General features: G+C 44.2%; 1 protein-coding gene across 1 annotated transcript in view; it reads left to right on the top strand.

Moving 5' to 3' along the window:
• RCAN2 (regulator of calcineurin 2) overlaps positions 1–21,854 on the top strand; it is a 79,163-nt gene that overhangs the window by 41,036 nt on the left and 16,273 nt on the right. The window contains exons 3-4 of the mRNA XM_054979670.1: positions 14,624–14,797; positions 15,793–15,964. Coding sequence (XP_054835645.1) covers positions 14,624–14,797; positions 15,793–15,964 — 346 coding nt within the window. The remainder of the gene's footprint in view (positions 1–14,623; positions 14,798–15,792; positions 15,965–21,854) is intronic.

Below are 21,854 nucleotides of genomic sequence, written 5' to 3'. Positions count from 1 at the left end.
TTAAACAGGTGGAAAATTCATTTTAAAAAAGAACTTCTGAAATAAAAATGCCTTCAGTTCATGTCAGAAGACCTGTAATCAGGGGGCCAAGCATCGTTCTTGGAGGAGGGGGGGCGTTCCAAAGACTAGGAGCGGCTACCAAGAAGGCCCTTCTATGGGTCCCTCACCAGGCTTACCTCTACAATAGTGAAGGGTTCTGGCAGGAGAGCCTCCTTGGACAGTTGCAGAGTTCTGGCAGGTGCATATGGGTAAAAGTTATCCTTCAGATATTTTGGACCCGTATGGTTTAAGTCTTTTACAGGTCAGAACCAGCAGTCTGTATTGGGCCTGGAAAGAAACTGTAAGCCATTGTAATTGATATAACTACAGTGAAAAAAGGCTCCATTAATATTCTGGCCTCCACATTCTTAGCCTGTTGAAGTTTCTGGACAAAGGGAGCCCCGCACAGAGCATATTGCAATAGATATCCAGTGCAAATATAGTTAAGGCATTTGCAACTTATGGCCGCTGGTCCACTTGCAGGAATATTCTCCTGGTACAGCCTTCCGGCATTGTTCCGCTGAAAAATTCATGGAGGGGAGAATGATTCTGTGAAGTTTAACGCCACACCTGCAGAAGAACGGCAAGAAGACAAGTTGCTCCCTTTCTTCCTGACTATGGAAGCTTTCCAAGATGGAATTCATTTAATGTGGGGAAACAAAACTCAACTCCCCCCCCCAAACACATTCAGAAGCGGTACAATCCTGAAGTGGTGTCATAAAATGTAGGTATGAGTGTGCAGTTTTATCAGATTAGATTTGTCTCGCCTCATACAGGAAAGGTGCTGTTACTAGTTTTGAGTAGGGACCCCATTCCACTGGCAGGGGACGAAGGCACGGGAAGGGGTCTCTAAGAGCAGGACCACAAGTGACGCCTGACACAGGTTGGACACTTGCCAGCTTCCCTCAAGTTTTGGCGGGAAATGTAGGCAGCTTGGCAGAATGTTGGACAAGTGACAGTTGAAAAGTCCATTGGACAGCAGTCGGAGAGCCAAGCTGCAAGACCAGGATGCCTACATTTCCCATCAAAACTTGAGGGAAGCTGACTAGTGTCCAACCTGTGTCAGGCGTCACTTGTGGTCCCGCTCTCAGGCGCACTCCTGGGCCGACGCGATGACTTCACTGACATCATTGAGCTGCCACGTGCTGATTTGGGCCCTAAATGGGCCCATTTGAGGCCCAAATTGGCCTGCTGCAAAGTGAGTGCACAGCCCAGCACCTACATGGAAGCGTCACCGGAAATGATGTCTTCAGAAGTGACATTGCTGCGCAGCCACAGTGAAAAGAAGGTCGTAAGAGCCAGGTCTCCCCCTAGGGTTGCCAAGTCCAGGTTGGGAAATTCCTGGAGATTTGGGGGGAGGAGCCTGGAGAGGGCGGGGTTTGGGGAGGGGAGGGGCCTCAGTGAGATAGAATGTCATAGAGTTCACCCTTCAGAGCAGCCATTTTCTCCAGGGAAACTGATCTTTGTTGCCTGGAAATGAGTTGTAATTCTGGGATATCTCCAGCTACCGCCTGGAGGCTGGCAACCCAATCTCCCCCCTCTTCTGTTGGGAGGGTAAGGGGATCTGGCAACCCTGGTTGTAAGGCACATGGGATGAAATGTGTTGAGGAATGGCAAAAACGTATGTGCTGGAAATAGCTGCAATGAGATTTCTTTTCATAGGAAGGCACAGTTGGTGTTGGTGAACAGTTGAGCATTTTGGGTTGTTGTTCCATATAACCTGAAGGAATTCTCCAGCTCCCAACTCTTTGGTCTTTTAGAAAAAGCCTGCAAGGCTCAGCGTTTTAAACAGGCCTTTAAAAAGAATTTTTAGGGCACTGATAAACGCAATTATTAGGTAGCAGGACTACGGCATTGTCTTTTGCTGAAGACGATCCTTTTGTTTGTGGATTTAGAAGATAAATGGATTGATACTGTAAGAGTTTATAGTATGTGAAAGTTTTTAATTTGTTGATGTGAGCTTTTTAAGAGAGGGGAGAAACATTTTATAATTAAAAATATGATGAATACTGGTTACCTCTTTTCAACAGCTGTTTTGTTCTGAACATGTTCTTTCTTGGAGAATACAACAGGAGAATTTAGCAAGTTGTGTGATTTTTGATTGATGGCAAGAAGCAAAGTGTCTCATCTTTGCATTTCTCTTTTAAGCCCATGACAGAAATATCTGTGCAGGTCCTTTTACGTCTCCGCCGACACAATGCTTTTTGCAGTGAAATCCTAAGCAGAGTTACTCCAGTAACTCAATGGGCTTAGAGTAGCGTAACTCTACTTAAGATTTCACTGTTAGTAGAGAGCCAGCATGGTGTAGAATGTTAAACTTCGAATCCCTGCTCTGCCATGGCAGCTTCTTGGTTGACCTTCGGCCAATCACACACTCTCAGCCAAACCTACCTTATAGGGTTGTTGTAAGGATTAATGAAGGAGAAGAAAACTATGTAAGCTGCCTTGAGCCACCATTGGGGGAAAAGTCAGAGTATAAATGACATAAAATAAATAAATATAGAGGCATTTGGCCATGAGATATTGAACCACGAGTAATTGTGTGTGTGGAGAAACAGCCACAAACCAAATTGTCTTCAAAGTTTGTGAAGTTGAACTCTTTTCTCATTTTATCTTTTGGGAGCCACCACTTCAGGGCTATGCTGGGAGCTGGAAGTGAGACCATGGGGTGCAGAATGAAGAAGGGGAGGAGAAAAGAGATGTGGCAGTCAGGTATAGCGATTAGAGTATTGTAATAGGACGTGAAAGACTCAGCTTCGAAACCTACCTTGGCCATGAAACTTGTGTTCCTGTGATACACTCTCTGGTGCTCAGCTAGGGTTGCCTACCTCTAGGTGGGGCCTGGAGATCTCCCAGAATTACAACAGGTCGCCAGACGATAGAGACCAGTTTTCCTGGAGAAAACTGCTGCTTTGGAGGGTGCACTGTATGTCCTTATACCCTGGACTCCACAACTGAACATGTGTTTCTCATGGCCGTACCCTTGATACCAGTAAGGTCATAACTCTGTGCGCTGTTTCTCCTGTAATGGGACTCTGTCAAGTAAGCCTCTTTTCATTGTGGAGAAACACCTTTCCACTTAATTTCTGCAATGAAAAAGGCAAGAGACATTTTTTTTAGGAAAAAAGGGTTTTGGTTTGATTATAAGTATTGGTGATTTTAATCCCCTGCTCTCCCACATTCGTATTCTCTCTCATACGATTCCTAGGGATAATTACCTGAAAAACATTAATGTCAACACTTGCCTAACAATAGCCTGAAAAGAGGCCTTCAGTGGTTTGAGCAGGGGGGGAGTGGCCATAGTGGAATAAGGCAAGGAAATGGTGCCAATCAGGGCTTTTTTTCAGGGGGAACGTGGGGGAACGGAGTTCCGGAACCTCTTGAAAATGGTCACATGGCTGGTGGCCCCGCCCCCTGATCTCCAGACAGAGGGGAGTTGAGATTGCCGAGAGGCGCGGAGGGCAATCTAAACTCCCCTCTGTCTGGAGATCAGGGGGCGGGGCCACCGGCCATGTGACCATTTTCTCCAAGGGCAGCCCACTGAGTTCCGCCACCTCTTTCCCCAGAAAAAAAGCTCTAGTGCCAATACATACACCTGTCGGCCCACATGAATGCAAATGTTGGAGAGCCTCAATAAGAAGTCTGAATTTTTCTGTCCCCACCCCCCACCCCAAGGCTTTCAAATCTCTAGGTTAGCAAGTAGGCCGTGGCTCAATTCTAGAGCATCTTTAATTTAATTTATTACATTTGTATTCCGCCCTCCCCGCTTTCTCAGGCTCAGGGCTCTGTCTGGTATGCAGTAGGTTCCAGGTTCAATCCTGGCCTCTCCAGTTCAAAGGATGAAGCAGGTAGTAGATGATGTGCAGGACCTCCACACAAGTTCAGTTGGACCAGGCAGTCCTGATTTTGATGGACCAAGGGTCTGATTTCCTTTAGCTTCATGTGATACAAACAGAACATAGGGCGTTTTGGGGGGCACGAATTGCCTACGGCCACACATTTGCTACAAGACCCAGGCTGTCTGTGGTTCCCAGCCATGGATAAATGTGATGAATCATTATATTTTGTCTTTAATGATACCACCACAGCCAGTTTGGTGTAGTGGTTAAGAGCGCGGCGAACCGGGTTTGATCCCTGCTCCTCCACTTGAAGATAGCTGGGTGACCTCGGGTCAGTCACAGTTTCTAGGAGCTCTCTCAGCCCCACCCACCTCACAGGGTGTTTTGTTGTGGGGATAATAATGTCGTACTTTGTAAACCACTTTGAGTGGGCATTAAGGTGTCCTGAAGGGCAGTATATAAATCAAATGTTGTTGTTGTTGTTGTTGTTTCATCACGTAGGTCGACCAGGGCCAAATGCTTCATATTTGGTTTCCTGTAGTTTTAATAGTTGGGTAGAAGAATGACTTTCAGCAGATGCACCTGTTAAAATTCCTTATTTTCCTCTATGATTAAAAGTGCACAAGAAGCTGTGTGTTAAATGTTTTTGCCACTGTTTGATTAATTCATATTTGAAATAATTTAAAGCCAGTTTGGTGCAGTGGTTAAGTGTGGCAGAACTCTAATCTGGAGAGCCAGTTTTGATTCCCCACTCCTCCGCTTGAAGCCAGCTGGGTGACCTTGGGACAGTCACAGCTTCTCTCGGCCCCAACCACTTCACAGAGTGCTTGTTGTGAGGATAACAACACACTTTGTAAACTGCTCTGTGGTGTTAAGTTGTCCTGAAGGACGGTATACAGGGCTTTTTTTCTGGGAAAAGAAGTGGTGGAACTGCCCTCAGAGAAAATGGTCACATGGGCTGGTGGCCCCGCCCCCCGATCTCCAGACAGAGGGAAGTTTAGATTACCCTCAACTCCCCTCTGTCTGGAGATCAGGGGGCGGGGCCACCAGCCCATGTGACCATTTTCAAGAGGTTCCAGAACTCTGTTCCACCGCGTTCCAGCTGAAAAAAAGCCCTGGCGGTATATATAAATAAGATGTTATTATTGTTGTTATTAAAACTTAATTCTTACCATTCCAGTTATATGGTGACATGCTATTCTTTTGACTTAATAAGAAGAAAGTCCCAGCGAAGTGTAAACAGTTGGGCTTTAGATAATTAAAATATTTAAACACTTACTTTTCTCCTGATCAGCCCAAGGTCGCTAAGAATCAAATAAGATACAATAAAAAAATACACAAATCACAAAATGAAAAATTAATATGTAACATAAATAAAATATCCAGAAAGCAATATTTAAAACCACCATTTTAAAAGCATCCTATGCCCTTGTTTAGGAATGCCAGGGAATCCCTCACCACCACCTTTTCCCCTCTGGCACCACTCACACGCCACACCACTCACATGCCACACCACTCCTTTGAACAGGCCCTTTGGTGCTGCAACCAAGCACCTGTTTGTGCTGCATTGTGTAGGATGGAATTTAATTCCTACTCATAGCTTATTCTACTAAAGTTCAAACTGGTGAATGTTTAATGCAGCCCCATTTTCTATCCTGGTAAAGAGTCCAGTCACACCTTTAAGACTAACCAACTTTATTGTAGCATAAGCTTTTGAGAACCACAGCTCTCTTCGTCAGGTACAATAAAATTGGTTAGTCTTAAAGGTGCGACTGGACTCTTTACTATTTTGCAACTGCAGACGAACACGGCTAACTTCTTCTGATCTATTTTCTGTCCTACAGCTCTCTTTGCGTCTTTTTGCGTCATTGCAGCCATGCCAAAGACAGGGACTTTGTTGATACAATAAATAGCCAGGGATGAAGCACAACCTCTTGTGGCTCTGATGCCCGGGGGGCTGTGATTCCCAGACGTCTATTATTAGACGAAATAGCAAGAGGCTCGCGAGAATCATTCATCTGGATGCCTAGAAAGTAATTGGTCTATGGTGAAAGGACACGTTTGCCTTGGCTTTGGGGAGAAAGAGCGCAGTATCCATTTGGGTGGGAGGGGAAGGAGATCTGCCATCCCGCCTGGGACTGACGGAAGATGCAAACATAAAAACTTTGGTCAGTCTTTTCTACTCTAGGTAATGAGGGCTCAGGTCTTGTTCATGGTTTCCCCCAGGATTTAACACTCTGATGTTAGAACCTTATAATAGGTTGTCAATCAACCTTCAGTGTAGCATTGTGATTCAGGCTGGAGAGAAATCCAGCATTATCTTGGCCTGGTGAAATTGCAGAGGGGTGGAGGGGAGAGCTCCCGATGGCATTGTGAGGATGTTGTTGGCTTGCCGTCAGCTAACTTCTACTGTGCTTTGTTTCAGTTTGGGAGCCATGTTGGTCTGCAGTAGAACAGCAAGATTCAAGTCCGGTAGCAACTTAAAGACCAACAAGATTTTCTGGGTATAAGCTTTCGAGAATCAAAGCTCCCTTGGTCAGATAGGGCTGATACTGCTAAGTGCTACTGCACTTGCTACAATTTCTAATGCTAGCATTAACTATCCAGGTTAGAAAACACATTTACGTTGTAATGTGTGAGTACTTGTGCATACATTCCCCCTTAAGTTGCTGAAGAGACTGCAAGCCCCTTCTTTGGGGTCCTTCACCTACCAGAAATTCAGGGCCTTCCTGTATTACAGAGTGTCTCTACACGAGGTATCTTACAAGGATGCTCAAGTGTAGGGAGACACAATGTTAGCCAGGAATCAGTTTCACCTCTCTACATGGAGCCAGTGGAGGTTGCTCCCCAGAGGGTTTGTTAATTTGATGTTCACTTCCCCAAAAGCTCTGTAAATTTCACCTCCCATTTCTGGAGGCGAAGATGAAATTAACAGACCCTCTGAAGAGCAATCTCCACTGGCTCTGTGTAGAGAGGTGAAATTGACAGAACCTTTGGCTCTGCCTTTTTAAACTACGCTTCCCGGCTAACATTGCGTCTCCCTACACTTGAGCGTCCTTGGGTAAGATGCCTCGTGTAGAGAGAGACTCTTACACCTTTTTCCCATTGTGGATACACATGCACTGCTAGGGAGTCAGAGAACACTTGAATAAAAGACCACACAAAAAGTAAGTCACTTGAGCATCCCCATGTAAGATGTCTTGTGTACAGAACCTCACAGTCGCGCCTTCATCCGCTCCCAAACCCGTATTAGCCGTTTGTATCGGCTGCTTCAGCTTTGTTTTGCACCTGCCAAAGGTCTTTTGTAACAGACAGGTTATCTGTTTTCCTCATCTACAAAACTGCAGCTGTGTGTCTTGTGGCTCTGGAAAATTCTTGAAATAGCAGAGAGCCTGCAGTGCCAGAAAAACAAGCAAGATCTCTGTCACTCGGTCATTGTATGAGAGAGATTCCCTGCCGATATCTGTACAGCAGGGCGAATGGATGTTACAGAGGATGCTGATAGGGCTATTCCCGTGGCACCCATCAGAATTCTCTCTTTTATGTAAAGGTAAAAAAGTTATGTTCTTCCAACCATCTCATCAATCTATGAATGATTGCCAATGGAACCGCCAGTGGGTTTCATAGTGTGTATTTGCTCAGATAGCAAGTTACCGCGATGCCGTTTGGCACATTTATGGAACTTCCGGTGTATGAGGAAGTTTCTGTTTGCTTTGGGCTGCTTGATTTTGTGCAATAAAAATATCAGAAGACTGAAAGGGGCGATCAGAGGAATGAAGGAGGTTTTGTTCCAAAGAGCATCAAATGCAAGATGAGGATCAGGCCCTTCCCATCACGATTGTTATGCAGAAGTCATCCAACACAGGAGTTTAGCATCTCGTTAAGCACCGAAAAGAGGCCGTTTCCACACTGCTTACCTTCCCTCGAAACGACCTGAAACATCGCTCAAAAAACACGGAAGATTGCGTTTTCTCGTGCAAGTTTTTGCGCAATGTTGTGCAAATCTCGCGCAAGAAAATGCGATCTTCTGCATTTTTTGCGTGATGTTTCAGGTCGTTTCGAGGGAAGGTAAGCAGTGTGGAAACAGTGTAAGTCACTGTATGCATTCTTGACATTCCCACGTTGATCTGAACTTCGTTACTTTTGAATATGCCTCAGTGGCCAAACTGACTACCTGCTTACATAATAGATTGATAACCGAATTCTGGGGAAAATGGAAGGATATTTTTGATTACCAAGGCAGAAAATAAATGATATAGAAGTTCACATAAGTAAATTATGCTAAGTAGAGGGAAGGAGAGTGAAAGAGAAATATAATGTATGCAGGCTTAGAGATGCTAAATATAACAGATTTTTGTTTATTTGAATTGTTTGTGTAATTACCAAAACTACTCTGTATGTACTGTTCACATACTTATTGTTTATACATGATTGTATAAGTTTTAATTTAATGTCTAATCTTGAACCTGTATAATTTTCTTATTATGCACTTTACTATACTTTCTTTCTTTAAAATGAAATTCTTTATATATAACTCCCCCTCCCCCGAACTTTATTACTTTGAAACCGTAAAATGCATTCGGAATAACCGGACAAAGAAAATGGTACTCTTTTGGTATATTAATTAATTTTTTTATTAAAAATTTTCATCACATACAATATAACAAATACAAAAATAGGTACATGCGATAAAAGTTTTAAAAATTCTTATGTAACATTCTAATAAGTAACATCCTAATAACCAAATCCCCCCTTATAATCTGAAGTCATTCGCACCTTGAAGATATAATTTATGGGTCATTTAAATAGCATACTGTAGGAACCCATGTATCTTCATACCCTTGTGTTCCACTCGATCACTATGTGCAAGTGGAGCACAAGTGAACAGGGAGGAATACACATGAGTCTGTTCATTTGCCATTCAAGTGTAACTTGTCACTTGTAGCTTGGCCCTGAGTCTCAAAAAAAAGTTACTTGTAATTCTACCCATAACATAGTTGTACCAAAGTTTCTCTTGCCACAGCAAGATGGAGAGCGGGGGGGGGGGAGGTGATTTCTATCTAGCAGCTATAGTGAGTCTGGCAGTAGCTACCAATAAGGAGATTAGATTTTTCTGCTGTTTAGAGACAGCAGAAGAGGGCCAGAGATCTAACAACAAAAATTCTGGGATAAACATTACCACAAAATTCAACACCTTTTCAATTTACTTCATCCCCTCTTTCCAAAATACTTGAATAACAGGACAAGACCACCAAGTGTGTAAATAAGAACCTATTTGATCACAGTTTTTCCAACAAAATATACCATTTTGTTGGTATATTAATTTATTGTAGTTCTATTCAAACAGCAGTTGCAAATATACCCTGGGTTAAAGGTAAAACAGCTAGCAGCTGTGCCTTCAAATAAATAAGCATACCGTAAATTTTGCCGGTTGGGAAAACAAGAAACACCAAAGGCTGAAAATGAGAATTGGAAAATAAAGACTGTGAACACTGCAGTAAAGCCTCAAAGGTTTTTTTAAAAAATAATAATAATAATAACAATTATTATTAGGACTTAACCTCCTCTCCATACAGAGACAGAATAAACTGTTTTGAAAAAGCTGAGAAAGTAGAAATCGCTAGAATAAAGGGTGGAAATAGACAATTGTTTTCAAGAGAACTGAAAGCGTTCAGTGAGAATCTGGCACTTCGCATGATGTCTGTGCATCACTTTGTCCCATCGTGGTCTGATAATATTACATATGGTCCTGTATATAGTTATTAGATCTAAATGGGGAACCCGAAAGAGTTTGTGGGACATCTCATTTCCTCTCCCCTGATATCTGTGCTTTCCCTTCCCTGAACGACCCTATAACTGCTCCCCTTTCCCTGCTTCCTTTTCTCCTTTCCACCTAGCAGTTAACCGACTTTTCTTTCCCGTCTTTAGCATTCTCTCTTCTCTGCCTGGGAGAACTGTGGCCCAGAAGGGAAGTGGTTGGCCAGCTTGCCTGCCCTCCTCTGTGCTGGGGAAAGGAAGCAGCCGGCCAGCCAGAGGCAGCGTTCCATGGTGCCCTTTTTATCCTGGTGTGCCCACACAGATGCACCACGATAAATGTGCATCGTCCGAAACATGCTAAGAGAATTATGTTATAGGATCTGTTTTGATCTGACGAGATTGGCTTGCCTGGGCTATCCAGGTCGGAACCTTCATCATTGTAAGTTTTCCATAGATGTGTTAGAGTACACAGCAGATGTCTAGTCTAAAGGCCATCTGAATTCTGTTAACATTGCCTGTGAATGGTTCCACATTCTAAATCCTAGTTCATCGCATGTTGGTGATTCACTAAGGAAGGCTCTTTTTTTATGGCACAGTTTGCATTAAGCAAGAATCCTTTTGTTGTAACCAAACTCTTGAGCTCCAGTTAGGCTTAATGAGTGTTTCCATAGTCCTTTTGAGATCCTTCTAAGAAATATGTAGAACTCTTTTGCAGCGTTCTTGTTGCTTATCCCAACCCTGTAATGCAAGATCTGGGGGTGGGATGACCGGATGAGACCTCCCAAATTGCCATGGGCCAGGAGTTGTAGCTGTATGCTGCCTGGATGCCGGTAGAGAAAAGCTGTGACAGTACAGCATGCAGACATGGCTAGGGGCCAGCCTGGGCTTTAATGTTCGTTCTGTCTTGTGGGCACTAGCTAATACAAGCCAAGAGCTGTAGGATGTGGGGCCCGCCTCCTAGAAGCTCTTTCCTGTGCCAGGTTGTGTGACCTATGGATAGGGGTGCCAGGTCCCTATACCCTCCCACCGGGAGGGGGATGATCTGGCACTTACTTTGTGCCAGCCACGAGGCCTGGTGCCTACACGATGACGTCACCACCGGAAGTAATGTCATTGTGCCAGCCACGGGAGCAATCCTGAGTTCGAGGTGGGGGCAATTCACACCTGTTGAGAGCGTGCACACAGCATGCGTTCCTGAAGTGCCTGCCGGTGGTGGGCAACCTCCGGGAGGTTGCCACCTCCCGCCAACCACTAGCAGTTCGGCGGGGAAGGTGGCAAATCCCCAGGAACCCTACCTGGGAACCCTACCTGCAGGGCAAAGGGAGTCTAATCTGTCCAATGTTGCATCCTAGGCCTTTAGAGGCCAGGCCTCTTCTGAGTCCTCTCTCTGTAGAGGCTAGGAAGAAAATGGAAAAAATATATTTCCTCTGGCTGGCTTACCTCTTACCTCTTCCTCCCCTTTAGGATTCCTGGGGGCATTCCGTACTTCTCCCTCATTTCAAAATGGAGAGAGAGGTGGAAATAACATGTTTGGTTGTAATATTAAATCGTTTCTTTAAGCCAGTACTTGAGTGTAATGCTAGCATAAATAGCAGATAAGCAAGCCGATGATAGATGTCCCTTCTTTGTCAGCAACAAGGTCCTTGAGTTAAATCCTTGAGCAAGATCCAAGCCCCAGGAATGGGACTCCCGACCCACACAGGAAACAAGATTAGAATAATTGTCTGCAAAATGAATTTTGATTGCACAGGCTAGCTATTGTTAAAAAGTAAACCTTGGAGTAGTGTGATGTCAGAATCAAGATGCTGCTTTTGTTGTTGAGTATAAAACTTTGAGTGTAAGTAGATAAGGAGAGCGAGAGGGGTAATATTATGAAATTTAGCTGTGTCGTTATATATCTTGCTTATATTTTTTGTTGTAGCTTAAATCTATATTATCCTGCATTCTGTTCAAGATTGTTTTATGCACTTTCAAATGTCTCTTTCAAATAAAGTTTATAAGAATAATTTTTAAAAGACACTGCTTTTGTTCATTTGAGGGGTCACTTTCTTGGTTGAATCGCCGCCGGTATTGTGTGAAACGCTGTGGAAATTGTAGCTCTCTGCATTTCTGTTTCCCCCTGCCCTTCCTTTTGCAAAAAGAAATAGTTGCTGCGTTTTGGAGAGCGCTTGGTCCCTCTCCCCCTTCCTTTGCCTCAATCACGGGGTGTGAAATTGAATTGAGGGGGCTCTGAACTCTATTATGTTGCCTCCGCTAGGGTTGCAATCTGTTTCATCTTGGAAGGAGCCGTTGGTTTCCAGATGAGCAGAGTGGATGGAGCTTGATTGTCGGTAGGCACTAAAGAGGGATAGTTGTCGCTTGGAATCGGGAAAGGCAAGACGTAGTGCTGTTCTCCTACCCTGACATTTCGCTTGGCCTCTCCCAGAATGCTAGAAGTGTCATTAAGGTCTTGAGAAGAAAGAGTCAGGCTGCCTTTTGTCTGCTTGATCAGTTACGCCCTTCAATGCACTTCTGAGCTGTATTGTTTGTGTCGCAGGGTAGATTTATTCATTTACGATATCACTACGGCTGCCAAGCCTCCCACTTTGGTAGCCTCGTTTTTAAAAAACGCAGCAACATCAGGTAGGTCGTGGCGGTACTTCCGTGTAAAACCTGGAAGTGGCTTAGGGAAGCTCTAGGAATCGCCAGAAACTCTAGTTTCACCAGAGAGTTTCCAGCAATTTCTAGAGCTATCCTATGATGCTACCGGGTCAATAGCATTCACTGCCCCCATTTCCCTGCCCTCAACCCTCCCTTTAGAGTAGGTGAACAGAAAGTTCTGGAGGACTTGCTTGTCTCACCGGGAATTACATTATTCCTGCATGACAAGGAAGTGACGGTCCCTGCATGGAGCCAATTTGATAAAAATCGGCTCCCAACATTAGTTCGGGGGGGGGGATTTATCAAATTGCCCCCTGCACGGGGATCTTCACTTCCTAGTTGGGCTGAGAATGACGTTATTCCTGGCACAACAAGGAAGTCCTCTGGAGGTAAGTCCCCCCTGCATGTGCTACCCCCATGACTCCCGTCCCCCAGTTTGGGCCCTGGCAGATGCCATAGTACCCATGGGCAGTATGTTGGGAACCCATGAACTAAAGTTTTGGAAATTATTAAGAAGTTGTGTAGGTGGAAGTCTGTTTCAGTAGTGAGGCTCTCTAAAGAAAAACTTGCAGGTTTTTCTTTAGAGAAAAACCAAAGTCTTCTTTGCGGCATCTGGTTCCAGTTATCCATGCTGTGATCATGTTCAAGTTAGATGAGTATAAGAGGATGGGAAGGGGGAATTTCTTTCCCTCCACCATCTCTCTCCTGGCTCAGTTTCCACTTTCCCTCCTTCCACTCTAGCATCTGTTCACACTCACTCCTTCCTCCCCTGGACTTCCTGCCCACATTTTTACCTATCCCACACCTGGGCCGTTTTCACACACTTTTACCCTCGTGCAAAATCACGCAAAACTCACAGAACAACAGCATCTTCATGGTGCAATTTCTGATGTCATCACACCATGAAATGGAATCAGGACAGGACATTGCTCCGTGAAGATGTTGTCGTTCCGTGAGTTTTACACAATTTTGCACGACGGTAAAAGCATGTTAAAATGGCCCTGCTGTCTCCAGCTCCCAGTCCCTCCCTTTCCAGCTTCTTCTTTCCCTGCAGTTTTTCTTTTCTCCTTGGTTTGATTCCCCACTCCTCCACTCGAAGCCAGCTGGGTGACCTTGGGCTAGTCACGGCTCTCTGGAGCACTCTCAGCCCCACCCACCTCACAGGGTGTTTTGTTGTAGGGATAATAATAACATACTTTGTAAACCGCTCTGAGTGGGCATTAAGTTGTCCAGAAGGGCGGCATATAAATCGAATGTTGTTGTTGTTATCTTGTTCCTTTACTCTTGGCCTTTTAAAGGACCTGCATGTTCAGTTTGGTGTCAGGAAAACGTTTGATTAACTGATGGGTTTCCGTTGGATGAGTTTCATTTTTTTATTCTTATTACCCAGCATGTTAAGGATCCAACCTGATATTATTCATTATTGTTGTTGTTGTTGATTGTATTATCCTTTCTCACTGGAACTCGTTGCAGATTACAAATATGAATAAGAACTATTCCCTCAATCAGCAAGTAAATTACGAAGTAGGATAACAACAGTTGAATCTAAAGCTGGAGTATTAGAGTATTTCACTCATAGGATGTTGAGGAAGAGGCCTTGATTATGGCCTGAGAGATTATGGCCTGTGACAACCTGCCTGATAAAGAGGTCTGGAGAACCAGAAACTTGTTTTATGTTATTTTTAATTGATACTTCTGGCTTCTCTTTTTGGGTTTCGCTATGGAGCAACACAGCTTCCTACTCTGAAAGGATCTTTAATTTTTGTTAGCTAGTTCTATGCCTTGATTTCAGTCAACAGCAGAAATGGCTGATGAGGTAAATCTCGAGATACCAGGCGTTTCCTGAGGATTAATGACTAGCTGGAAGAAGCTTGATGGCCTTTTTTCCAACTACAGGCAGCCTCTGGGTGCCCTGTGGGAGCTCAGGAAATGAGCCTCTACAGCCACTTCAGCCGATTCTACTGGACAGAATGTGGACATTTCAGAGGGCAGGCCACAAAAAAGAGGGCTCTCCTCTGAAAAAGAGGGCATCTGGCCATCTATACACAGCAGGAGGCTTCTGCAGGCCTCATTTGGTTCTCAGTCAGCGTTCATCCTACGGGAGTACCTGAAAATGCACCACTAAGTTTGGTTGTCTTTCTGGTGGACTCTCAGTATAAGGGACTGTGTGTCATTTGTGTTCATAATAAACACCACTTTTGTCTTAATTTGCCACTTGTTGCAAACAATCCAGATTTATATTTCTATAAATCAGTATCGTTGCAAAAAAATGGGGTTATGACGGTTTACAAGGCAAAACGATAACAACGTGGCTTTTGAAGGTGACCAGAATCGTTTTATGTTTACAGGAAAAATTCGAGGGCTTATTCCGTGCTTATGACGACTGTGTGACATTTCAGCTCTTTAAGAGTTTTCGGCGGGTACGGATAAACTTCAGTAATCCGAAATCAGCTGCTCGGGCCAGAATAGAACTTCATGAAACACAGTTTCGGGGGAAGAAGTTAAAACTGTACTTTGCACAGGTAAGAATGTTTTTAGTGTGAGGGAAATGGTTGGACTTTCGGGAGGGGGGGACCCACAGGAGTATAATACTTAAAAAAAAATTAGAACCAACCAAAATGTCACAACACAATGCAAAAAGGTGGTGTGGGAGTTCGTTTCGTTCATGTTTCGGTTTGTCACTGGCACTGCAGACTGGCGCCAATCAATCAGTTTCCTAGGCAACAGGAGGGGAGATGGGCTTTCTGCAGACCTTGTATTCAGTCCTAAAGACACCCTCCATTGGGGTGGATGAACTTTTAGAGGCCAGCACCAGCTTGTTTGTGTATGGGATATTCTGGAATCCTCCAAACCAGATGTGAAGAACAGATCTGAAGGTTTTGTCTGGATCTCACATCACTTAACAGAGTGTAAAGTTCATTTTAAATCATGATAGTTTATTAAAGAACAGGAAGCTGTTGAGTTCGTAAAGCAAAAGCATATCAAACTTAATCCAAACAGTTTTATTTTAGAAGAAAAAAAAACATGTAGCTGTGTTAGAAGCCTAAAATAAATGTATCAGATGGTTTCTTTGTTTCATTCCAGTTAATTGCTTTATTTGTTCTATGGTAATGGATAAAATGGAACAGAAAACATGCTTAAGATATTAGGTTCTAGCAAAAGAGGTCCATTTTTGATCTTGTTCCTAATAATTTAACTTTTCCCATTCTGCATAGGTCAGGATTTGTCACCTTAGAGTACAGATAACTGGAAATCCTAGTCTTTTGCAAGTATATTTCTCTGTAGGGCAGAAACAAGGGTGGAGAGGATGGAAATTTTTTGCAATAAGACCCACTTGATGTAACATGGTTGTATGTTTCAGTGGGCGTGAACCTGCAGAATATGATATAAACACGATCATGAAAACGGCAGTCTGTCTCCCCGACGTTTATTTGCAAATACGTTATTTGCCTTTGCCCTGTTTATCTTCTCACCTTTGAAGCAAGATTCCCAAGTCATTTTCTCATTCATTTGAAAGGTCCAGACCTCTGAAACCGATGGAGACAAGCAGCATTTGGCTCCCCCCCAGCCAGCAAAGCAGTTTCTCATCTCCCCTCCCACCTCCCCTCCCGCCGGCTGGCAGCCAGTCAGTGACGCAATGCCCGTCATCAACTACGACCTGCTTTGCACCGTTTCGAAACTGGGGCCAGGTGAGATGCATGATCCGTTATGGCTTCTGAAAGCATGTCTTTAAAAAAGTATCCATCTTGGCTGGGTTCACTTCTAAGCCTATGTATTAACCACCCCCCATCCCCCATAATGCTTCCTGTAATGATTCCAAGTAAATGTGTGCATGTATCTTTAAATGCTTGGTGTGAGGTAGGTGAAGAGTGGGGGTGAAAGACAGGGAAGAGTGAGTGATATGATTGGTTGATGACTGAGAGCGGGACCACAAGTGACGCCTGACACAGGTTGGACACTTGTCAGCTTCCCTCAAGTTTTGATAGGAAATGTAGGCCGCTTGGCGGAATGTTGGACAAGTGACAGTTGAAAAGTCCATTGGACAGCAGTCAGAGAGTCAAGCTGCAAGACCAGGATGCCTACATTTCCCATCAAAACTTGAGGGAAGCTGACTAGTGTCCAACCTGTGTCAGGCGTCACTTGTGGTCCCACTCTAAGAGCTAAGCTACATGTGACACCTTACACAGGTTGGACACTTGTCTGCTTCCCTCAAGTTTTGATGGGAAATGTAGGCTGCTTGGCGGAATGTTGGACAAGTGACAATTGAAAAGTCCATTGGACAGCAGTCAGAGAGTCAAGCTGCAAGACCAGGATGCCTACATTTCCCATCAAAACCTGAGGGAAGCTGACAAGTGTCCAACCTGTGTCAGGCGTCACTTGTGGTCCCGCTCTGAGAGTGTGGGCGGAGTGAATGGAGTTTAGACTGACAGTGCAGAGAGAAAGGTTTCAGTCGGAAGAAAGCAGGCTAGCTGTGTGCTGCCTGAGTATATTGAAGTATTTATGAGAGAAATATAACCTGTGTGGAACCTGAACTGAGCATGTTTGTGAAAGGACACTCAGTCAGGGAAAGAGAGGCCAGCTGTGTGCTGCCTGAGCAGGTTTCATTATTCTGTGAATGAGAGTCAGAAGAAAGCAGGCTGGCTGTGTGCTGCCTGAGGAGTTTTCTGTGAGAGAAGTATAGAGCCTAGAGAAAGAGGCTAACTGTGTGTGAAGCCTTACAAGAGATCTGTGTGAATGAGTTTAAATGAAGTAACCTTAAGAACCGAGAACTACTTTTATGAAACCGTTACGCTACTTGAAAAAATAAAAGTTTATTTTGTTTTGTTATATCCCAGAGTAGCTGTCATTGCTGTATCTCATTCCTATCCTCAGGGCCACATAGAACCACGAAGGAGCCTGACGCTTAGGCACGTTACAAAAGGGAAAACTTAAATATCTTGGGATATAATATTCCTGGTGGCAGCAAACTACCAAGAGGGTGTTAAGGGGAAGATTAAAGGCAAAATCTACCCTAGAGAAATAAGGGGTCATAACACTTCCCTTCAGTCTTTTAGCCTCAATCTTGGGGTGGCATTCTGGGACAGACTTTATACCTGTCAGCTGTGATTCTTACTGCTAGATAATTTGCATGGCGTTCTTTGTCCTAGCAGCTTCTATAAAGTGCTCTCAATTACCTCCCCTTCCTGTCCCTGATTTCTCAAGCAATTTGAGTCTGTTGAGTTGTGAAATGTATATAGTTATGAAATATTTGCCATCTGAAGTTTGTGAGGATAGTCTTGCGGAACAGCCACCATTGTCAGGATTAATTGCAGAGGTTGAGGTGTTATTGGGAGAGCTGCTGTAGCACAGTGGTAAAGTGGTTTAGCTGTGAATTCGCACTCTACTGGTTCGAATCCCTCTGCTGCCATGAGCTCAGTAGGTGGCCTTGGGTAAGCCAATATTATTATTGGCTGTTGTACTTGAAAATACAGCTTAGCATTAGGTCTATGATTTGTGGCCTGTGATCTCATATCTGCTGGACTTCTAAGCGATTGGGAGGGGCAGGGAAGCTGTGTGCATTTTTTAAAAAGATTTTTGTGTCCTCTTTAGCCATGCCATCTACACATTTGTTTAGGTTCTTATGTGCCGTGTCCTGTATCCCATGGCATGATTGGGGTTAAGAAAAAAAAAAAGTTGAGGAAAAAGGAACTCTCCTTAAAAAGCAATGATACAAAAACTTGAATAAACAAATGCATTCATACGAAGTCAATACAATATATTTAAAATATAAATATATAAATGTATATATTTATTTATTTATAAATATATAAACACCTGTTGGGGGATGGCTGAGACAACACCAGCCCCCCCCTTTCCCAGCCCCCCCACCCTCCCCCCCTGGTCAAGCCAGACCCTGAGGTGGCTGGTTGTAGAAAGATCCCTGCAACCAGCCACCTGATAAATGGCAACTGGCCCTTTAAGAGTCAGGAAACCCACGACAATCAGCAGGGGCGGAGAAGGGGACAGGTAGGGCAGAAGTTGCTCAGAAGACACTATTGGTCCATCAGAGGTTTGGCCACACCCCCATAGGATTTCTAGTGCAAGGAGGAGGTGCCACGGCCAGCAGTGTTGATGGCTCAGCCCCTCCCTGCTTCTCTCTGTCTGAGGCCAAGGGAAGGCGCTTCAGGCAAACTGGGCCCTGAGGTATGGTGGCCGAGACCTGGGATCCTACAACACCTATATTAAAATAAAGTACAAAAGGCTTTTCGACAAAAGCCTTCGTCCGTGGTTTATTATCACCAAATAACCATCAAATGGACTAGCGTTTTTTCTATGCATTTTAATACATTTTACTGACTTTCTGTAAATCCTGTTTGTTTGCTTTTTAAGGATAGCTATACCCTTTCCCTTCAATTTTCACTTCAGTTTCAGTGCGTTGTAAGCCTGTTCCCCCCCTTTTTTCTCTTTTCTCTCATGATTGTGATTTGGCCAGTGTGCTTGACTTACTTAGACCCATCAACCGGGAACTTGTCTGCATTAAGTAGTTACTTGCCTCCTGTCCAGAAATCAGGCCCCCTTTCAAACGACAGTAGGCGCTGGCACTTAAAGCAAAGAGCCGTGCCAACCAGTCTTGTCCCACAACCTTCAGGGATGGTCTGAGAATTACTTATCTGATGTACTCTGGAGTTAAGCACGAATGCTTCAGCTAAGGAACATCTAGCTTCCCACTGAATTACATGAAAATTACAGAGACTAAGCATTGCACCTCTTCTATTCTACAAACAATTCCAACAGCCAGCATTGTGTAATGGATCTGAGATCTGGGAGACTCGGGTTTGAATCCCAACTGCCAGGGAATGGGAGGTGGGGCAGAATTGGTGCCGCTTTATAAAAGGTTCTTCATTGGGCAGTGCTAGCACAAAAATTTATTCATTCCTTAGGATCCTTGTAGTTTAGGGGAGTCACCACATATCTGTTCTTCTAGCAGAATAACTAATGCCAAACCAGATGTGACCAGGAATCTACCCGTATTATTCTCTTCTCTGCCCCTTTCAGCATTCAGCTCTTTGCATATATCTTCACCAATGGATTTCCCTGCTTTATACGCTTCCCATGAGATTTGTTCTGAAAACCAACATTTTATGTTACAGTGAGGGCGCATAAGAAGAGCACCAGCATCAGCTCCCCCTCTTCCCCCCCCCTCCAGTGGCATTACAGGAGGAAACATTTAGACAAGTTATCTGAATAATAAATCAATTCTTGTTCCAGAGCACTGGAATGTGAAATGTTACTCATTAGTCTGCACTCTGGGATAGAGTTTCATGAAGGTCAAGCCCGCCCTCCTTAAAAGAGCCTGCGGGCAGAGACAGGGCGAGTTGCTGTTAGGAGGAGCTTTCCTCCTCCCCACTCCCCCTTTGCTATTTTTAGCACATATTGGTGAGATCCGTTTTAGTTAAGTGCAGATGACAGTTTTAAAATGAGATGCTGTTGTAAGATGCAAGTTTGCTAGCATGCGTATTTCATTTCCAGAACAGTGGCAGAAGTGCTGTCTGCCCAACACATCCTTTAAAATATCTCTCCTGTGTAGCTGGTAAAGTACTGCTGCTAGAATGTTATGCTTGTTTTACGTGGTGCATTAATTTACATTTCATATTCTGGGACTATAATTATTGCCTATCCCAAAAGGCTGATGATTAGAGGTGGGCATGAACTGGGAAAATGATGGTTTGTTGCAGTTCGTGGTTCGTCACGTTTCACGAACCACCATGAACTTGCCCAGTTCGCGAACCGGTTCGTTTGGTTCATCGGTTCGTCACTTCTGGGGCTGCAGAAAGCCCATCCCCCCATTGCCTAGGTAACAGATTGATCAGCACCAGGCTCTGTACAGTGACAAACTGAAAAACGAACCATATGAACTGCTCTAAAAATCATAGTGGTTTGTCACAGTTCATCAGAAATGAGCTCTGACGAACCACCAGTTTGCGAACCAAAAGCTGGCCTGGTTCATGATGAACTTTGGTTCGTATTTTGGTTCGTGCCCATCTCTACTGATGTTTAAAACTTCATTTTACAAGCAGTATTCTTATGTCACAGTCCTTATGCAACAGCCTCTTAAATGAATCCATTGAGCCCCAGTAAAAAATCTGGAATATTTGACTGGCTAATGCTTGACATGGCATAGGAGACTTTCTCAAACTTGCTAGAACTATCACTCCTCTTTTGAATTTCCAGGGAATTTGCTAAGAGGAACTGAAATTCTGCAGCATCTCTAGTTCCATACTGGGGGAATATGTGCATGTGGATGCTGAACAGGGACTGAGAGGGCATTTGAGAGGCCTAGGCAACATTCTGATTCCAGGGTAGATGGGTGTGGAGCTTGGTGGATTAGGGGTGAGAAAGTCCTGTCCAAGCTACAGCTCAAAACTTAAGAAGAGACTGAGCAGATTACAAAAACCTGTTCTCGGTTAGTCAAGGTTAAAAAACCTGTACAGCTTTTTTGCAACCTGAAGAGCCCAAACCAGTTGCAATTATCTTTTAATGCCGCAATAAGCAGAGGTATTAGGTGCTCCCGAGTGCTGCGGTGATTAGAATTTTGAATTAGGATCTGGGAGAGACTCTGGTTCGAATCCCCACTCGGCCGCGAAAGCTCACTGGCTGACCTTGGGCCAGTCACGTACTCTCAACCTAACCTACCTCACACAGTTGTTGAGAGGATAAAATGGAAAAAAGAACAATGCAAGCTGCTTTGGGTCCCTATTAGGGAGAACGGTGGAGTATAAATGAAGTAAATAATAAAATGTGATCTTGCACAGGAAGACCTTGGGTGCTCTAAGGAGAGGACTAGTTCACCAGCAACTGCAGGGGCCGCACACAAATGAGGGTATTGCTGCTGCAGAGGGGCTAAGCACATTTCCAGCCATTAGTGCTATCGGAGGCAACAGGAAACTCCATCCTTGGCCTGCGTCCAAACCAACCTTGGATTCACCTGGTGACAGCACAATTCCAAGCAGAGGTGGGAGTACCTTGTGATTGCAAGAAAATTGCAAAGTTCCTTTCCTCCAGTGATCCCTCGCAGCTCTGTATTTAAAAACTGTCTTTGAAAACTACAGTTCCCAGGTAAAATTGCGTCCCCAACACATTAAAAAACGTGTGTCTGGCGTCACTTCTAGCTTAGCCCTTAGTCTGATATACAGCCGATTTCCTGCCATTGCACCTCAGCCCAGCAGCCAGGTAGGCACAGGAGGGAAGAAGCCTTTGGATAAACCTTGTGAGAAATAGACCTTATCTGGAACAATGCACCTCCGAATTAAGTGCATTCGAAGTCCGCATTGATTTCAGCAGGAGAGTTAATCATGTCGGGGTTTTGTTTGGAAAGGGCTGCAATCAAGAGATGCATGAAGATTTGTTTCTAATCCTCTTCCTTTCTGAGAAAGCTCTGATTAAAAGCTGATTAAAAAGTCACGGTTTAAATTTGCGGCTGAAGTATTCATGTCCAGCTGATGATAATGGTGGTGGTGGTGGTGGTGGTGGTGGCGATACACTTGAGGCCTGTCGCGGCAGTCTTTATGCGCCATTTGCTGGTCTAGTTGATAACCCTCT

This window comes from Eublepharis macularius, chromosome 1 (assembly GCF_028583425.1).
Source record: "Eublepharis macularius isolate TG4126 chromosome 1, MPM_Emac_v1.0, whole genome shotgun sequence".
Lineage (NCBI taxonomy): Eukaryota > Metazoa > Chordata > Lepidosauria > Squamata > Eublepharidae > Eublepharis > Eublepharis macularius.
This window is presented reverse-complemented; position numbering and strand designations above follow the sequence as displayed.